Source organism: Epinephelus lanceolatus, chromosome 16 (assembly GCF_041903045.1).
Source record: "Epinephelus lanceolatus isolate andai-2023 chromosome 16, ASM4190304v1, whole genome shotgun sequence".
In the NCBI taxonomy this organism is placed as follows: domain Eukaryota; kingdom Metazoa; phylum Chordata; class Actinopteri; order Perciformes; family Serranidae; genus Epinephelus; species Epinephelus lanceolatus.
The window spans coordinates 4557917-4575141 of NC_135749.1; the positions used below are offsets into that span (position 1 = coordinate 4557917).

General features: G+C 41.6%; 1 protein-coding gene across 10 annotated transcripts in view; it reads right to left on the reverse strand.

Moving 5' to 3' along the window:
* Positions 1 to 2956: 2956 nt before the first annotated feature.
* Positions 2957 to 17225, reverse strand: part of LOC117263058 (homeobox-containing protein 1) — a 33568-nt gene continuing 19299 nt past the window's right edge. For 3 of the 10 annotated variants that reach the window (XM_078175548.1, XM_078175542.1, XM_078175543.1), the window contains 3 exons: positions 12980 to 13075; positions 11013 to 11131; positions 2957 to 7326 (listed from right to left, as the gene is read on the reverse strand). In XM_078175548.1, coding sequence (XP_078031674.1) covers positions 7180 to 7326; positions 11013 to 11131; positions 12980 to 13075 — 362 coding nt within the window. In that variant the 3' untranslated portion in view covers positions 2957 to 7179. The remainder of the gene's footprint in view (positions 7327 to 11012; positions 11132 to 12979; positions 13076 to 17225) is intronic. The other 7 variants (XM_078175549.1, XM_078175544.1, XM_078175550.1 and 4 more) reach the window with 5 other exon arrangements.

Sequence of the window (17225 nt, forward strand, 5' to 3'; positions counted from 1 at the left end):
AACGCTGTGGTGTGTGGCATCTATGTATGCTACATACTTGTCCCTATACAAATAAATAAAGTCATTTTTCAGGCTGCACTACTTTAAAGCTGTGTACACCTGGTATTAACATGCATTTTGGATGATCCAATCACAAGCTGTCAGCACTAAATCGAAGTGTTAATGACCACTAAGACGCATTGTGATCCGATCATTCAAACCACTTGCCGAGGTGGTCTGGGACACATTTGACACATATCTTCTGTAGTTCAAACACTAAAGTGTCCTGATGTGTCAGTGAAAAGGACATCATCATCATCGTCATCATCATCAGTGCAGGATGTGGTGGTTGTTTGGATGGGAGTTTGCTAACGCTCTATAACTTCCCATTTTATGTTGAGTTTGACGAAGTGTTGTGTGACGGAGACGTGCTTAAGTCTGCTGACAGCAAAATCTCCAGCTATGCTGACACAACCACAAACATAATTAGCGAGCATGTTACAGAGCAGCTTGCAAAAGTGTGGACGTGGTAACCGTGCATGGGGCAGTAGCGAACACAAGGCGTCAGCTGGAGACGCATGACAGACACAGACGTGAACAGCAACATGTCTCGACTGTCCACTTGTGATCGGATCACCCAAAACACATTGGGTCTCATTCATGAAACGTGAGCAGAAGGAATTTGTGTGTAAACTGTTCGCAGACGGAAATTTACGTGTGTGTCCGCATTCATCAATATTTTAGTAGCTCCGATCTTTTCGTAGCTACTAACAAAATCTACTCCTGCTCCTGACCACTCGTAGTGCTTGTGTAAATTTAGTAAAGCACATAAATATTGCTTGTCACTATTGGAAATTACAATTTTAACTCGTATTGCGCTCTGTTATGTACACAATACACAGATGCCTTTGAAACACGTAATCTAAACATGACAAAATATTAAAATATAACACATTTAGTTAAATTAGTTGGCAATTAGCAGGTTTAAGATCCAGATTAGGTTCATGATTGTGAATTATCTATGTAAATCGACTCAATAGATTACACGTTCTTTCTACATGTTGAATGATGATAATAAAAATATCCGTAAGGACAGCCGGATCACAGCCTCTTCAGCCTCGGTGCCTGGGTTCAGCAGGGGCAGCAGGTGGTGGAGCCACGAAGGAGCACGCGCCAGCTGAAAGAATTATTTGAGACAACACTTTTTTTTGTTTTGTTTTTTTGTGGCTTTTTGATCATTTGAATGAATAAATCTGATTTGAAAAATGTTTAATTTACGTTGTATAAAACAGAGCTTTAGGCTATTAAGATTCAAATAATTTGAAGACGATGCATACAAACTGCTGTAGGCTATATGTTATAGTATCATTTGTTAAAATAAATGTTAAATAGCTCTACGTTCCGACAGCCATCACTGATTTAGAGTTTATCCATTACGCACAAAACATCTCTGCTTTCCCGTTCCCACTTCATTCAAAACCCCACAAATGAATCTTTTTTGTATTTTTTGTGTGTGTGCTTATGCGTTTCTTTGCCTCCAGTTTCATATCAAACCATTTACGCTTCACCTCTGACATGGGTCTTTGTACCACGGAGACAACATTAACAGCATCTGTTACCTCCCTCCAGGCCTTCACTTTGCCTGTCCCTGTCACACCACTACTAATTGAAGACAATAAAATGTTTTTTCTTAAGTCCACTTCACTTTCGATCTCCGCTTCTGAAACATTCTTTCTTCTTTCTCTTTCTTTCTTTGCGCCATGACTGACAGGTCGACTGGATGCACCTACACCTCCTTATATGGTGGTCACTGGCTATTCATGGGCGGGGATTTATGCTAATTGCTGATTACCGGGAGTGCGCTGTCACTTTACGATGGATTGGCATTCATGATCATACACACGTGTTTACAATCAAATCTGAGTTTCCCGCGGCGTTCCTGAATCCGGAGTAGGTTTTTAGTAGAGTAGGCTTTTATGTGCAAATCTACACACAGATTTACTCACTTTTCATGAATGAGACCCATTAATACCAAGTGTAAACAGGGCCTTACTCTCGCATCAACAGCCATGTTTCTTTGATTTATAGACAAGTGACAATGCAGCCATCTTGTGCTTTTGACATTTAGTTGAAATTTGTCTCAATTTCAGAAATGTCTGATGTTTAAAATGGGAATGGTAAGGTGGCAGTTCTGGCAAGTGTAAGTTCAAGACTGATCCTCCACAAGCCAAGTACTTTATCAGTTGTTCCATTTTTCACTAGGGGTGTAAATCACAAGTTTCATCATGATGAGATAGGTTTTCAATTCTTTGGACAGCGATACGATATTTGTAAACTGCCATGACCGTTTCAATTCGATTCAATCCAGGGGTCTGTGATAAATATGATAATATCAGTAAATATCCTCACTGTCTTCTTCTTGGCTGCCTGCCATTGTCCGCCTGGCGCCAGGCCCGCTAGAACTGTTTGAATATGTTGAAGATAGCGGTATGTGTCCATGTTTTCACTTCACATTGATCACACAACACCCTATTTGTTCACCCTGGAATTCAGTCAACATATGTAGACAGCAAGTTTTAGTGGCACATAACACTAGCTGCTAAGACGTTGCCATACCTTTAAGTTGCAGAAACGCTCACCCTCTTCTTCAGCTACCTCTCTGTTATCAGACCTCATCATCAGTGACCCTGAGCGTCTTCTCCTCCAGATATGATCAAACAGCACTGGCACTGTTCCTGAGATCAGAACTGAATACATTAGAAAACACTGATGCTTTTGCTACAGAATCATTCTTTAATTAATTGAATAATTCAGTCCTACTCTGCATGTGCTGACAGGGTGAGACGCTGACTTGTTTCTAATGTGCCTCAACTGGTTTGAGGAATTTGCTTGAATCCAGTTTCATCATCTTGACACCAGCTGAATGCTTCCATCCCAAACCTTTAATCACTGCGAATGAATCCAGACACATCACAGCCGTTGTTTACAATTTTATTATTGTTATTGTTTTCTCGTTGTCAGATAAAAGCAGATAGAGGAGCAGAATAATCAGAAACAGCGTGCAGCTTTGGGGTTCCTGTCCAAAGCCGGACGAGAGAACTGTCTGAGGTGAGTATATATTAACAACACAGGGCAAACCCCACTGTCATAAATGCTACATAACACTGTCCGTATCGTCAACAGTCAATAATGGCTGCTGTCACTTGTATGACAGATAGCCTGTCACACATTCATGACACAGAGATATTCTGAGGTAAGCTAGAGTTGGCTAGTGTTGTACTGAGCAAATAAACATCTATGTACTGTATATCTATAGTGTCGTGACTGTGTCATATCCTGTTCCTGGGAGCACAGTAGCTCATCTCTACCTTGGCATAGCTTTGGCATTAGGAGGTAACATGGTAGCACCCTGTTGGGGGCCAAGAACAAGCGCCTTTGTCCATTTCATGGACATTTGGGGAGTAACTCCCACGGCCTTGGGCCAGTAAATATAGGGGACTAAGTAATGCAGAGTTTAAAGGAATACTTCACCTGCAAAATGAGCATTTGTGTAAGAACTACTCGTCTTGTGTTACCTTGAATTACTGAAGAAAAATATGTTTTTCTTGCATACCTCTATGATGAACGGAGGATCCATCAAGGGCGAACATGCTTCATGAATCGAAGTAAACGATGAGCACGTTTAACAACACACAAAACTGTATCAAAACATCCATTTACAAACCCTCACACAACTCAAGCAGTATAATGCAAGTTTCGTTTATCCAGTCGTATGCTCAGTGTCTCCCAAACACATGCATTTAAACTACAATTGCCACCTCATGGTTGTATGCCTTTGCTAACCAGTTAAGTTACAATTTACATCCATGTCCATCCAGACTCATATGTAGCTATGACAGTCGACAAAAAGTACAGATGTTGCTTCATATTCTAAAATGAAGATGCTTCACACACGTCTTCAACCCAACAGCACAGAGGATCTATACAATCAGCACAGTTTCAGAAAATTTGTGTCACAAATTCTGTATCTGCCCAAACGTCTCGCCTTCTGTTCCTGAGATACGACGCTGAATAATGGCCAGAAAACATGATGACGTCACAGTGAAGTTGACATTTTTGTGGGGTCACACTGACCTTTGACCACCAAATTCAAATCAATTCATTCTTGAGTCCAAGTGGACATTTATGCCAAAAATTTGAGGAAGTTTCCTCAGGTCGTTCTTGAGATATTGCGTTCTTGAAAATGAGATGGACACAGTCACAGTGACCTTGACCTTTGACCACCAAATTCAAATCAATTCATTCTTGAGTCCAAGTGGACATTTATGCCAAAAATTTGAGGAAGTTTCCTCAGGGCATTCTTGAGATATTGCGTTCTTGAAAATGAGATGGACACAGTCACAGTGACCTTGACCTTTGACCACCAAATTCTTCTCTGTTCATCATTAATCCAAGTGGACATTTGTGCCCAAAATGAAAAAATTCCCTCAGGGTGTTCTAGAGATAGTGTGTTCTTGAGAATGAGATGGACACAGGCACAGTGACCTTGACCTTTGACCACCAAATTCTACTCTGTTCATCACTGAGTCCAAGTGGACATTTGTGCCCAATATGAAAAAATTGCTTCAAGGCATTCTAGAGATGTCGTATTCACGAGAATGGGACAGATAGACGGAGGGACAACCAGAAAACTGGATGCCTGCGACCACAGCTGTCACTGGCGTGGGGGCAGAAAAATTTCGATTTAAAACATGTCAGTACAAACAGTCTAATGCACGGCCAAGTGGCGCAAAATGCTCACGGCTTGAGTGTTTTAAATCGTTATGTTTTAGTGAGAATGCATGTATCAGGGTTTTCACACATTTTTATGGACAAAATTTCTAAACTTTTCCATGACTTTTTTTTGGGCTGTACCCAACTGACAATTATGTCAGTCAAATCAGATTTGGCCGTTAAATACAAATATTCAACTATTCGTCCTTTGTTTTTTTTCCTTTATAAATGTGTAAAGTTTGAACAGGGCTCATTGGGACGTTCAGTGTGACAACAGCATCCATGTTATATAGTAAACCAGCTGACGGCACTAACAGTGGATCAGAATTGTGCAACAACATTTTTTGCTGACACTAGATATCAAACAAAAGCCAGACACTGTGTCGTATTAAGTTGCTCTGAGCTGTAACCTCACCACTTCTAAGCAGAGGAGGGAAGATAATGTTGTCTCAGAGCTAGAATGTTTCTCCTCCTCTGTGCCTCTCCATCCTGTCCGGACAGGAGCGCTCACTCTGCAGCAAAATCTGGGGACCAAAATGTCCCCAGAAGTACACTGCATAGCACAGTGACCTAGACTTTTTCAGGACTCCTATTTTTTTTGCCCCACTTGCCCAGGGTTTTTCAAACATATCAGACTTATCCTCCATTCAGAAAGACGAAACACGGGAAAAAATACACAAACATACCTGATGGTAAACAAAACGGTACATGTAACTGAGCTACGTGACGTCGACAGCTACAGTAAATAGATTTGCCTTTATGTTACATTACGTAAAAGCTTATCCATGGAAAATTACTGAAACAATTTCATCACACACAACAAAATCCCACGACTTTTCCAAAACTTTCAAAGGTTTTTACAAATGCCATGACTTTTCCAGGTGTTCCATGACTGTGGGAACTCTGAATTGTATTTGGGAGACACTGAGCATACGACCTGGATAAATGAGACTTGGATTATACTGCATGAGTTCTGTGACAGTTTGTGAATAGATGTTTTTGTGTTATAGTTTTGTTGTTGTTAAATGTGGTCCCAGTTTACTTTCAGTCATGAGGAATGTTCGCATTTTTTGGATTCTTCGTTCACCATAAAGACATGCGAGAAAAACAGTTTCCTTCACAAATTCAAAGTCACATGTAGTAAGTAACTGACACGCAAATGATCATTTTGTAAGTGAAGTTTTTTAAGGAAGCTATTCAAGTTTGACAAATAACAGTTTCTATATAGTGCTAATGTAATTTGAAGGAAAGCACCCACAGACGTGTATATTCTCTGGGTTATATACATGTCGAGGCCCAAATGCAGGTAGTCGGTAACGCTTCCCTCTTTCAGTTATAGTGAGATCCACTTTGAAGTGCAGCTTTGCAGTCATACAAACTTACAGGAGCTTAAGCTTTAGCTTATTCCAATAGGAGAGAAGGTGCTTGTAGCGTGTAAGCTAACGCATCACTTTTGATCACATTTGTTTTAGCGTTCTTTCAAACGTTAAAGAAAAACATAAACTGAGTAGACCTGTGTGTGTAGTCTAGCTTCACTGGCTGAGTTGAGGATTGAGACAGACTTTGAAATGAGGATATCCTCCAAAAATGACCAAACAAACAGCAGCATTCAGTATAACAAAGAAGACCGATGACAAAGAGATACGATGATATATTGTCTTAGGCTTGTCTTGCTAATATAAAAAGGTATAAATAACACATCCTGTTTTGGTTAAACACAGTTATGATGAGGAAAATCAAGATGAAGAAAAAAAAGCGGATGTTAAGACAACTCTTCACTGTCCTTATCCACCATTTTTTGGGATTTCCTGAGATTCCAGTTGTCCCTCAGGGTTTTACGGATTTGATAACAGCACTCGTTGATTGATCGACTGACTGAATCAATCGATTGATTGAGGTTAGAGTCTTACGAACCAGATGGGTCAAAGACATTCAAGCAAGCGCAGGGCATTCGTATCACCATTAACTGGATACTTGATATCGTACTTTAACCCCACACCCAAACACACCTGACCTGCAGGCTCAGCACGCTCGTGGCACCACAGTCCATCAAACAAGCGCTCTGAAAAGGCTAAAAGAAGGCATGTAGCAAAGAAACAAGAAAAGGCTTAGCTTAAAATGGGCGAGGTATCTTTTACATAATTCTCCCTCTAAGGATTTTAGGCTTTTTAATACCATCTTGGAATGCACTATATATTGATATATATATACTGTATATTGCCGTTAATATAAGCAGGATTACTGTTGATAAATACAGTGGTCTCCTTACCATCAGAGGCACCTCAGCGAGCCTCAGCACCCCTCTCCCTTTGATTTTCGGGTGCCACAGGCCCCAAAGGCCCTACATGTGTGGAGGAGGAGACACTTATTGTTTTCCTATTTCATCTGATTAAAATTCAAATACGATCCAAACTCCACTGGCTTTGGTCACTCTTCATCCACAGTCTCCCTTTTTGAATCCTCCTCTTTCTGATCCAGGACCTGAGGGGTGGGGCTCGGCAGGGCTGCGACCTCTGTAGTAGCCAATGAGGAGGGGTCTTGTTGGTCAGCAATCCTGTGGGAAGATGTCTCTTCCTGTGGAAAAGTATGGATGCATACAGTTAGTAAAACCGTTGGATTTACACTGGGAATCCAACTGATTATATACATCTGAAAAGTATGAAGTGGCTCCACAGCAGCTTGGATTCATCAGGCTCTATTGTCTGCTCTGGCAGTTTCCTATCAGACAAGTCAACCTGTTTAAGAAAAATTCTATCACATAAATGTGGCTGTTCAAGGCTTTTGCAGTGAAATAAAAAGGTAGATAACTCCTCATTTCATCTTCATGAATCAGCTGTTCCTCTTCCACTGCAGCACTTTCAAAGTGAGCAACAGGAAAACATAGAAACAGGGTGTCCGACAAAAGTTGAGCTCAAAACGGTGTCACTTGCAGCCAGTGAGGACACCTCTTCCGTTGGCTTCAAATCCAAAGTGATGCCATAGTGCTGCAGTTTTTGTTTTTTTGAGAAACTCTACCATGTCTTGCCTCATCACCCCAAAAAACACATTAACTTTCTAGTAAACAATCACAACATGCACTGCTCTTCCCTTCTCCTACCTCCGCTGAAATCTGATCTCAATCATGTTGCTGTGCTCTAGGGCTGTCAAAAAAAATTTGATATTTTTATATATTTTATATTTTTATTTTTTTTATTATTTTTATTTTTTTTATAAGTTCGAACCTAAATGTGATAATTCGAATATCATTAATAATTAATTAATACTATCAATAATGTTGTATATCACGGCGAATCCCATTCAGGTGGAGATGGCTCGTGCACAAGCCAGGCCAGAGAGGGACGCAGCGACGGAGGGAGAGGCGCCAACGGAGGAGCCTGCTGCGCCAACACCACCCACTGCACTGTCCGCGATGTGTGAACTGTTCGGGGAGACATACAGGGAGAGTGCTGCACCTGCTGCCTCCCTGGATACCCTTTTTGAAGAGATGAAACGTTAACAGAATGAGACACCACTACGAGCCGACCAGGGTCCACTCTTGTGATGGAAAACTACGCACTGAAGTGTCCAAACATTGCTCAGATAGCGAGGCAGAAGTTGGTCATGCCTGGCGCTTCATCCGAGTGTCACATTCATATTGCGCCAGCAATAAGCATCTTATTTTTAGGGCTGTACCCAAATATTCAGATATTCGAATATTCGTTCTATGGGTAGGTATTCGTTATGAAAATTTGTTATTCGATTTTTTTTTATTTACTTTTTTATTTTTATTTTATTTTTTTACATATTTTTTTGGTGCTAAATGTAGTCTTTTGTTGTTGGTAAATGTAGGTTATCAATAAAAATCAAAACTTTTAAACTGCATTGTTAAAAATGTGAAAATGTAGCCTACCAACGGAGCTTGTGTGCACAGCACGCTTGAGCGCATCCGTCTGAGGCTGTGGATCAACGCCAAGTTTTACCACTTTATCACTATTCCCTCTAACTTGTAGCTGTTTTTTCCGTTATCTTTTGAATTTAATATGAATTATGGAACCGTTTTTGTCAACATTTGTTTCCCCCGTTTTGTAAAATAAATGATTGTTTAAAGTTTCAACAAGTTTCTTTTGGAGTGCGTGACACAAGTGTGTTTTGAAAACGGCCGCGGACTGTCACCTGCTCAACGCATCAGTACCTTCGGACGCCATGACAATAATAGCCAATAATGTCAAAATATTATTTACAGACCGATTTAACAGACGATCACTGCTGCCCAACCCGCAGGTCCATTTGCAGGTCCCACGGGTTACGGGTCGACCCGCATCACTACTCGGCTCAGTCTATAAAGGCTGTACACACAACAGTAGGCTATAGACATTATATTCTATTCAGGCCGGCAGAACCAGCAGCGCATCGGCTCTACAGTGCACGGCACTGCTGATTAACCATTTCATTGCAGCACAGAGTGTCTGCCAGCAGCCAATTACTTACAGAGGCTTCCTACAACTTGTTTCAACGGTTCCGATTTAATCAGAAGACAAATTAAACAGGATAACTAGCCAATTTGAAAATCAAAAAAAAAGCATAAAATAATGTACTGAAGGAGACTGTTGTGCCATCACATTTTTTTGTGGTTTGAGAGCAAAGATCCGGTCGCCGCTGTGCAAATCTCCGCAATATAATTAGGTAGGGATGCACCGAATATTCGGTAACCGAATATATTCGGCCGAATATTGCAAAAAAAACACACATTCGGTATTCGGTGGAATAAGTTAAAAGCAAGGCCGAATAATAGCTGCGTGTTTTGATAACGCAATCAAACAGCGTGCCGTGACGGGCTGAGTAAAATGTCGGCAGTGTGGCGATCCGTCCCTCACTGCACTCGCATTTGCGACTAAAAATAGTTTTGAGCGAGCAAAATAGGCTTAAATCATTCAGCACGCTGTGCGAGCAGCCTACAGATTTCAACCAGCAGCAGAAACGACAGGCGAATCCCACCGATTGTGGGTTGAACGGGGGTCACAGACACAGACAGTAATGTTAATGTATTCCTGTCAAATACGGCGGCCATCGGCTTACTGGCGACGGATAAGTCGGCTCCAATAATATCCTCTTCTTGGCGTGTGGACTGCCCAGAAGTACCTGAACAGCCGAGCCAGCCGAACACAGGTATGTGACGTGTCAGAGGAGAAACGAGCCGTTCACGGGCCACAAACCTCACCGCACTTTAGGGACTGTTCTTTACTTATGAAGGGACTTGTCAGGGGAGGAGGGTGGCTGGTTGATTCTTATTTTATTTATTTATTTTATTTTGATCCCCCCTATGTTCATCACTTATTGATGCTGTTTTTGAAGTATGAATAAGTCAATAAGTAATTTATTCCATTGAAATATCATTGATGTATAATAGAAAAGTGATTTATCTTTTTATAAATGACAAAAGGCACATCTGCCTCATTTTCGCTGTGGTATCCTGATACTACTCAGAACCATGATACTTTCACTGGTATCAAACAGTGGGATCCAATTTTGGTACCGTGACAACACTAATCTGGAGGGGGTTCATCTGCAAAAACTAATGAAAAACTAAACAATGATATTCGGTATTCGGTACTCGGTATTCGGCCAAGCATTTAATATTATTCGGCTTCAACTTCGGCCACAAATTTTCATTTCGATGCATCCCTACAATTAGGTCCGAACCCCCCACCCCCCTGATTCTGAAATTTCTCCTACCAAGTTCTTACCCTTCACATACGTCAGCCGAAAGATGCCAAATTCCTTTGATTTCCCGGAGGCAGCTTACAAACCAGCACAACATATTTTTTTAATGGACGAGGCATGATATGATTCATGTGGGTCACATTTTCAGATTGTAAAAACTGGATTAATCTCAAAAAAATCCCATTTGTGTGTCGGAGGCTTGCACAGATTACTTGTTGTTTTGCATGAGCAATTGTTTCCTCAAATCCCTACATCAGAGGTGGCGAGTGCAAAGCTAGCATGACCCGTAACGTCAACATTCATATGGCAGGTTGAAACACACCAGCCTGCTGCTGAGGCTTTACACACTGTCTTTATGTTCTCCTCTCCTGCCGTGACAGCTGAGAGACAACCTGCAATGTAGCAAACTGGCTCTTATGATCACCTTCCTCTGACCTGGCTAAACGTCGGCATGTATGCAGAACACACACTTTTCAGCTACAATCACCACAGCCAACGTGTCCTTCTACTAGTTGTCTTTCTTTTTAATCAGCCAGTAAAGTGGCACCAGGTTGACTAACCTGCTCTGAGAAGCGATGATTCACCTGATCGCCAAACTCGTGCATCTCTCCTTCCTCACCGTTTGAGTGGCAGCTTGGACTTGGCACCTCAATTCCATGGCTTTCCAAAATGGCAGCTTCTGGTTGTGTCAGAGGGAAGAGATGGAAACATGGTAAATATAAATGTACATGTTCATTTTCCAGTGTAACATGGCCAAAAGCCTCCTCCTGTGAGTCTACAGCCATGGCCAAAAGTTTTGAGAATTACACTAGTATTGGTTTTTACAAAGTTTGCTGCTTCAGTGTTTTTAGATCTTTTTGTCAGATGTTACTATAATATACTGAAGTATAATTACAAGCATTTCATAAGGGTCAAAGGCTTTTATTGACAATTACAGTAAGTTTATGCAAAGAGTCAATATTTGCAATGTTGACCCTTCTTTTTCAAGACCTCTGCAATTCGCCCTGGCATGCTATCAATTAACTTCTGGGCCACATCCTGACTGATGGTAGCCCATTCTTGCATAATCAATGCTTGGAGTTTGTCAGAATTTGTGGGTTTTTGTTTGTCCACCCGCCTCTTGAGGATTGACCACAAATTCTCAATGGGATTAAGGTCTGGGGAGTTTCCTGGCCATGGACCCAAAATTTCGATGTTTTGTTCCCCGAGCCACGTAGTTATCACTTTTGCCTTATGGCAAGGCACTCCATCATGCTGGAAAAGGCATTGTTCGTCACCAAACTGTTCTTGGATGGTTGGGAGAAGTTGCTCTCGGAGGATGTTTTGGTACCATTCTTTATTCATGGCTGTGAGTGAGCCCAGTCCCTTGGCTGAAAAGCAACCCCACACATGGATGGTCTCAGGATGCTTTACTGTTGGCATGACACAGGACTGATGGTAGCGCTCACCTTTTCTTCTCCGGTCAAGCTTTTTTCCAGAAGCCCCAAACAATCGGAAAGGGGATTCATCAGAGAAAATGACTTTACCCCAGTCCTCAGCAGTCCAATCCCTGTACTTTTTGCAGAATATCAGTCTGTCCCTGATGTCTTTCCTGGAGAGAAGTGGCTTCTTTGCTGCCCTTCTTGACACCAGGCCATCCTCCAAAAGTCTTCGCCTCACTGTGCGTGCAGATGCACTCACACCTGCCTGCTGCCATTCCTGAGCAAGCTCTGCACTGGTGGTGCCCCGATCCCGCAGCTGAATCAACTTTAGAAGACGGTCCTGGCGTTTGCTGGACTTTCTTGGGCGCCCTGAAGCCTTCTTCACAACAACTGAACCTCTCTCCTTGAAGTTCTTGATGATCCGATAAATGGTTGATTTAGGTGCAATCTTAGTATCAGCAATATCCTTGCCTGTAAAGCCCTTTTTGTACAAAGCAATGATGGCTGCACGTGTTTCCTTGCAGGTAACCATGGTTAACAGAGGAAGAACAATGATTTCAAGCACCACCCTCTTTTAAAGCTTCCAGTCTGTTATTCTAACTCAATCAGCATGACAAAGTGATCTCCACCTTGTCCTCATCAGCACTCTCACCTGTGTTAACGAGAGAATCACTGACATGATGTCAGCTGGTCCTTCTGTGGCAGGACTGAAATGCATTGGAAATGTTTTTGGGGGGATTAAGTTCATTTTCATGGCAAAGAGGGACTTTGCAATTAATTGCAATTCATCTGATCACTCTTCATAACATTCTGGAGTACATGCAAATTGCCATCATAAAAAATGAGGCAGTAGACTTTATGAAAATTAATATTTGTGTGATTCTCAAAACTTTTGGCCACGGCTGTACATATCCTTGTTGTCATCAGAAAACCTTTCTCTCCACCCTAATTTTCCAGATACACTGATGATGACATTTTCCTGGTTTGGAAATGTTTTCTGTCTTATAAATAAACTACTGAGAAAAGGCCTTTTTTCCAAGCTCATAAAAAGTTGACATTTTAGATACACATGGACAGCAACAATATGCACAGTATTAGATCCTCACCGATATTCGCTCTTCTCTTCATCTCCTTCCGACGGTTGGCAAACCAGTTGTACACCTTCAATGCTGTCACACGCTCAAACTCTGACAGCTTACAGCCTGGGTGATGAAACACACAGTCTCACACTTAGAGTGCCAGCAGATATGGCTAAACCACAGGATCTCTGTGGAGACACCACCCACACCTGACTCACGTGAATTCATTTTACAGAGACATCTTGTACATATTTAAGGATAACAGATTTAATTCCACACAAAACAAACCCCTGGTGCAGTTTTAAAAGGTCAAATAAATCACTCAAAAAAGATGGTAGGAATTCATCAGTTGGGTTATTTCCAGTAAATGCAACTACTGAATTTATTAGATGTTTTTAATTACACTTGAGCAATAAGAAGGTCCTGTAAGACTTAGATTTAAAAAGGTGATTCGCATAAATACTATACCAGGCATGCAAAGTCATCCAGGGTGTAGAAGGTGACACAAATACGACCCCCCTATGGGAGGCTGGGGGCATGACCCCACTAGGAAGATTTTTTTAAATTATCAGCTTTATAATATGGATTTACAGTTGATTTAATCATGATGATATTGAGAAAACTCACCCTAGAATTAATGTAATCTTACTGCTACAAAACTAGGTCCAATGTAGGCGGACATCAGTTCAAATCTCACACCTGCCTGAACATGTGTAATTCTCTAATCCTGAAATAGAATCAGATAATGAGCGCTCGATTCAGACGTTATCACAAACACATCCACCCATCTTGCATATACTCAAACAACTTTGTCATTATCACACTGCTATATAAACACAATGGGCCTCATTCACAAACAGTGCGTACGCACAAATCTGTGCTTAAACTGTGCGCACGATCGTTTGACGCACAAATCCGGGATTCATCAATATTTTCTTACCCGAATTTGTTCTTACTCTGCGAACAAATTTAGAACTGCCTCAGACCATGCATACGCACAAATGAGGATGGCCGAACTAACTTAGAAAATGCAAACATACCTTTTAAGTACATGCAGAGCCTATAAAACCACATTCATTAAAAAGAGATTTAATTAACATTTTTTAAAATAATTAATTTACTAATATATTGGCCAAATGGATTAAATTACCATGAAATTGACACACGTTCACCCTCATCATTGTGACAGTTAAAATATTAACAATAACATGAACAGAAAAACTATCACTCCATCAGCGTGCAGATGATCTGTAATGCCGACTCCCATATACTTAGGGCTGTGGCCCGCTGGCCAGGAGGCACCCACGACTCATTTATTTTGCAAAACAGTACAGTGGGAATGCGTTTGGAGGCAGGGACTGTGAGAAGTGGATGGCTTGTTGGTGAGCATCTTTTGTTCTAGTCTTTTATTTCAATTGTTTTAAGTTAGTATTTTCAGTAAGTCTCTATTCCGTTAATGTTAAAATGTTATATTGTTTGGGTGACCGGGCATATGGCCTTAAAACATGGCTGATGACACCATACGCAAACCCTGAAACCCCTCAAGAGGTGCGCTATAATAACATACATGCCCACACGCGCCGTAGAGCGCACTTTTGGCGTGCTTAAGGGCCGTTGGATGTGTTTGGATCAGATACGGCCGGTGGCAAACTACTTTATACCCCTGAGAAGGTGTGCAAGATCATCCTGGCATGCTGTGTCCTCCACAATCTTACAATGACCCATGGCATTCCTGTAAGACCCGGCGCCATCGCTTCTAACAAACTGTGAAATTTACTACTTCTCTCCTCGCGTAACCGCTTCCTTCATTCATGAATCAACTCTAGGCAAGCGGTTTCCTTATATGGAGAAATGGGGGCGTGGTAGTATGCTGATTGCAGATCGTGGACACGCGCCTGTCAATTTAGAATGATTCTGATTTACTATCATACGCACGGTGGTGAGAACAAAATTGGCCGGTACGCACGTGTCATGAATCCGACGGTGATTTTGCGCAAGTACTTATTTTTTGCGGAGAGTAAGAACATTTCTGCGCAGATATTAGTGAATGAGGCTCAACATTAGCTATTCAAGGCCAACTTCATGAAAACAACAACCTTATGGCTAGCTCCTTGCATGTGAGATTTAGGGCTGACCCCAAAAAATTGAAGTTTTGTTCGATGGCACGGGATTAGATTGTGAAAAAAAAAAAAGATCAAATATTCTGCCTCTTTTTTCTCCAGTTTTTTGGGGGGACCTTGAACGCAACACAAATCATGTTGTCCATTTACGGTTGTTTTTTCCCCTTTAGCCATATGTAAACTCCAAGAACAAGAAGCAATGTCTGTTAGGCATATAAGATTTCATGTTCCAGTTCCAGTTTGTGTTTTTAACACAGACGACTAAATTCTTTCAACAATGTGACTCAAAATAATGATAAAATAGATTTTATTGATGTAAGATAATATGCTGATGGTGACATTTTCCACTGGTCCACTGCGCTCTGAGTCTGGTGTCAGTGACACATGCTGCTCTGAGTCGCGCATTTGTCTGCTTGCGCTGCAGTGCGCGCCGAAGGTTTTAAATTTTAGTGTTAAATCAAAAGTTAAACACTACTTATCAGCAACCAGAAGTGCTTTTTTGTTTGTGAATATTTTTATCTTAATTCTAGGGTTGCAAGAAACTACCCTTTCGCCATAATTTTTAAGTTATTAATTTTTTGGACTTTTTTTTCGCTCAGGTTCAGGTTATCATAACACTACTTTAAGACATTCTTCCTTTAAGGCAGGCAGGCTCAGGTGTGTTGCATGTGCCAAGCAGAGAAGACTGGAGCTTTTTTTTTGACAACTCAGAAGGTGTGGTTCTCATTTCATTTCCAGAGACTCTGCCATTGCAATTTTAAAAACTCATCAGATCTACATGAAGCACACAGGGGTCCTTTTTTGGAGTGAAAATGTCAAATTTTGCTGAAGGGGGGAAAGTTCTGAAACCTGTGTATGTACACAATTTGTTTCATCAAGGCTAAGTTGTGCAAGAATTATGTGCACTGTTAACATTTCTTCAATTTTTTCCATTCATTGAACAGTTATTTTTTACACTGTCCATTCCCAACCTGTCCCATTATTTACACAGACTAGTTTCCATCCATGTGTGCTTCACACACACCTTCTGTCGGCAGCAAGGAAGAACTACACTATCAGTACAGTTTCAAGGTGGACACCTGAGATTAATGTCACCAATTTAGTATCTGACCAAATGTCTCCCCCTCTGTTCCTGAGCTGTGGTGTTGAATGATGGCCAGAAAACCTTATGATGTCACAGTGAGGTTGAGCTTTGACCTTTTGGATATAAAATCTCATCATGTCATCATTTTATCCTGTCAGACATTTGTGTGAAAATTTGTCATTATTAGTGTATGAATTCTAGAGTAATGGCCAAAAACGTGTTTTGTGAGGTCACAGTGACCTTGACCTTTGTCAACTATTCAAATCAGTTTATTGTTGAGTCCAAGTGAGCGTTTTTGCCAAATTTATAGAAATGCCCTCAAGGTTTTCTTGAGATATTGCGTTCATGAGAATGAGACGGACAGGGTCTTCGTGACCTTGACCTTTGACCACCAAAATCTAATGAGGTTATTGTTAGCCCTTTGTAAACAGGAACTGTGCAAATTTGCAGGAAAGCCCAATCAGTCTTCTTTCAGCATTGGCAGTATAAAAACAAAATCGCGGAGTTCGGGGCAATGGGGGGCGTGAGCAAGTAACAAAATGTGTAGCACAGGATGTGATGTAAACAATGACGTCGGAGGGAAGCCGCGGCTGGTCAGTCCTTTGGTGATTCTCTCATAAGTCGGCCCATTCTTCACCGTCCCCGTCATCTGACGGTTAACGGCCTCTTCGTTTGTGAGGACAAGGAGGGCGCGCAATTCCTTGTCTCCCCAGTTGCTCATCTTTACAGTGTCTGTCCAGTTTGCGCTTCCCTCTTGCTACTAGCTGCTCGCTAATTCCTGCTATCAGCTGTTTCCTGTTTATCAACCACTAGTGGGTCGCACGTGCGGCGTCATCAACAGCTCCTCCCACAAGTCTTCAACAGCCCCTCCCGTAGCGGAAGGCCGCCTCTGTCTTTTTAAACTAAAAGGGTTCCACCAATATGTCTACCCTACGAGGCGGAAAATTGGGCACCTCAGATCAACTCGCCAATCCGGCTCTGTGTGTCTAAACACTCGCAGCTTGCCGGCAAAACAGCCCAACATTCACCAAAAATCTGGCAGTGTAAAAGGGGCTGTTGAGTCCACGTG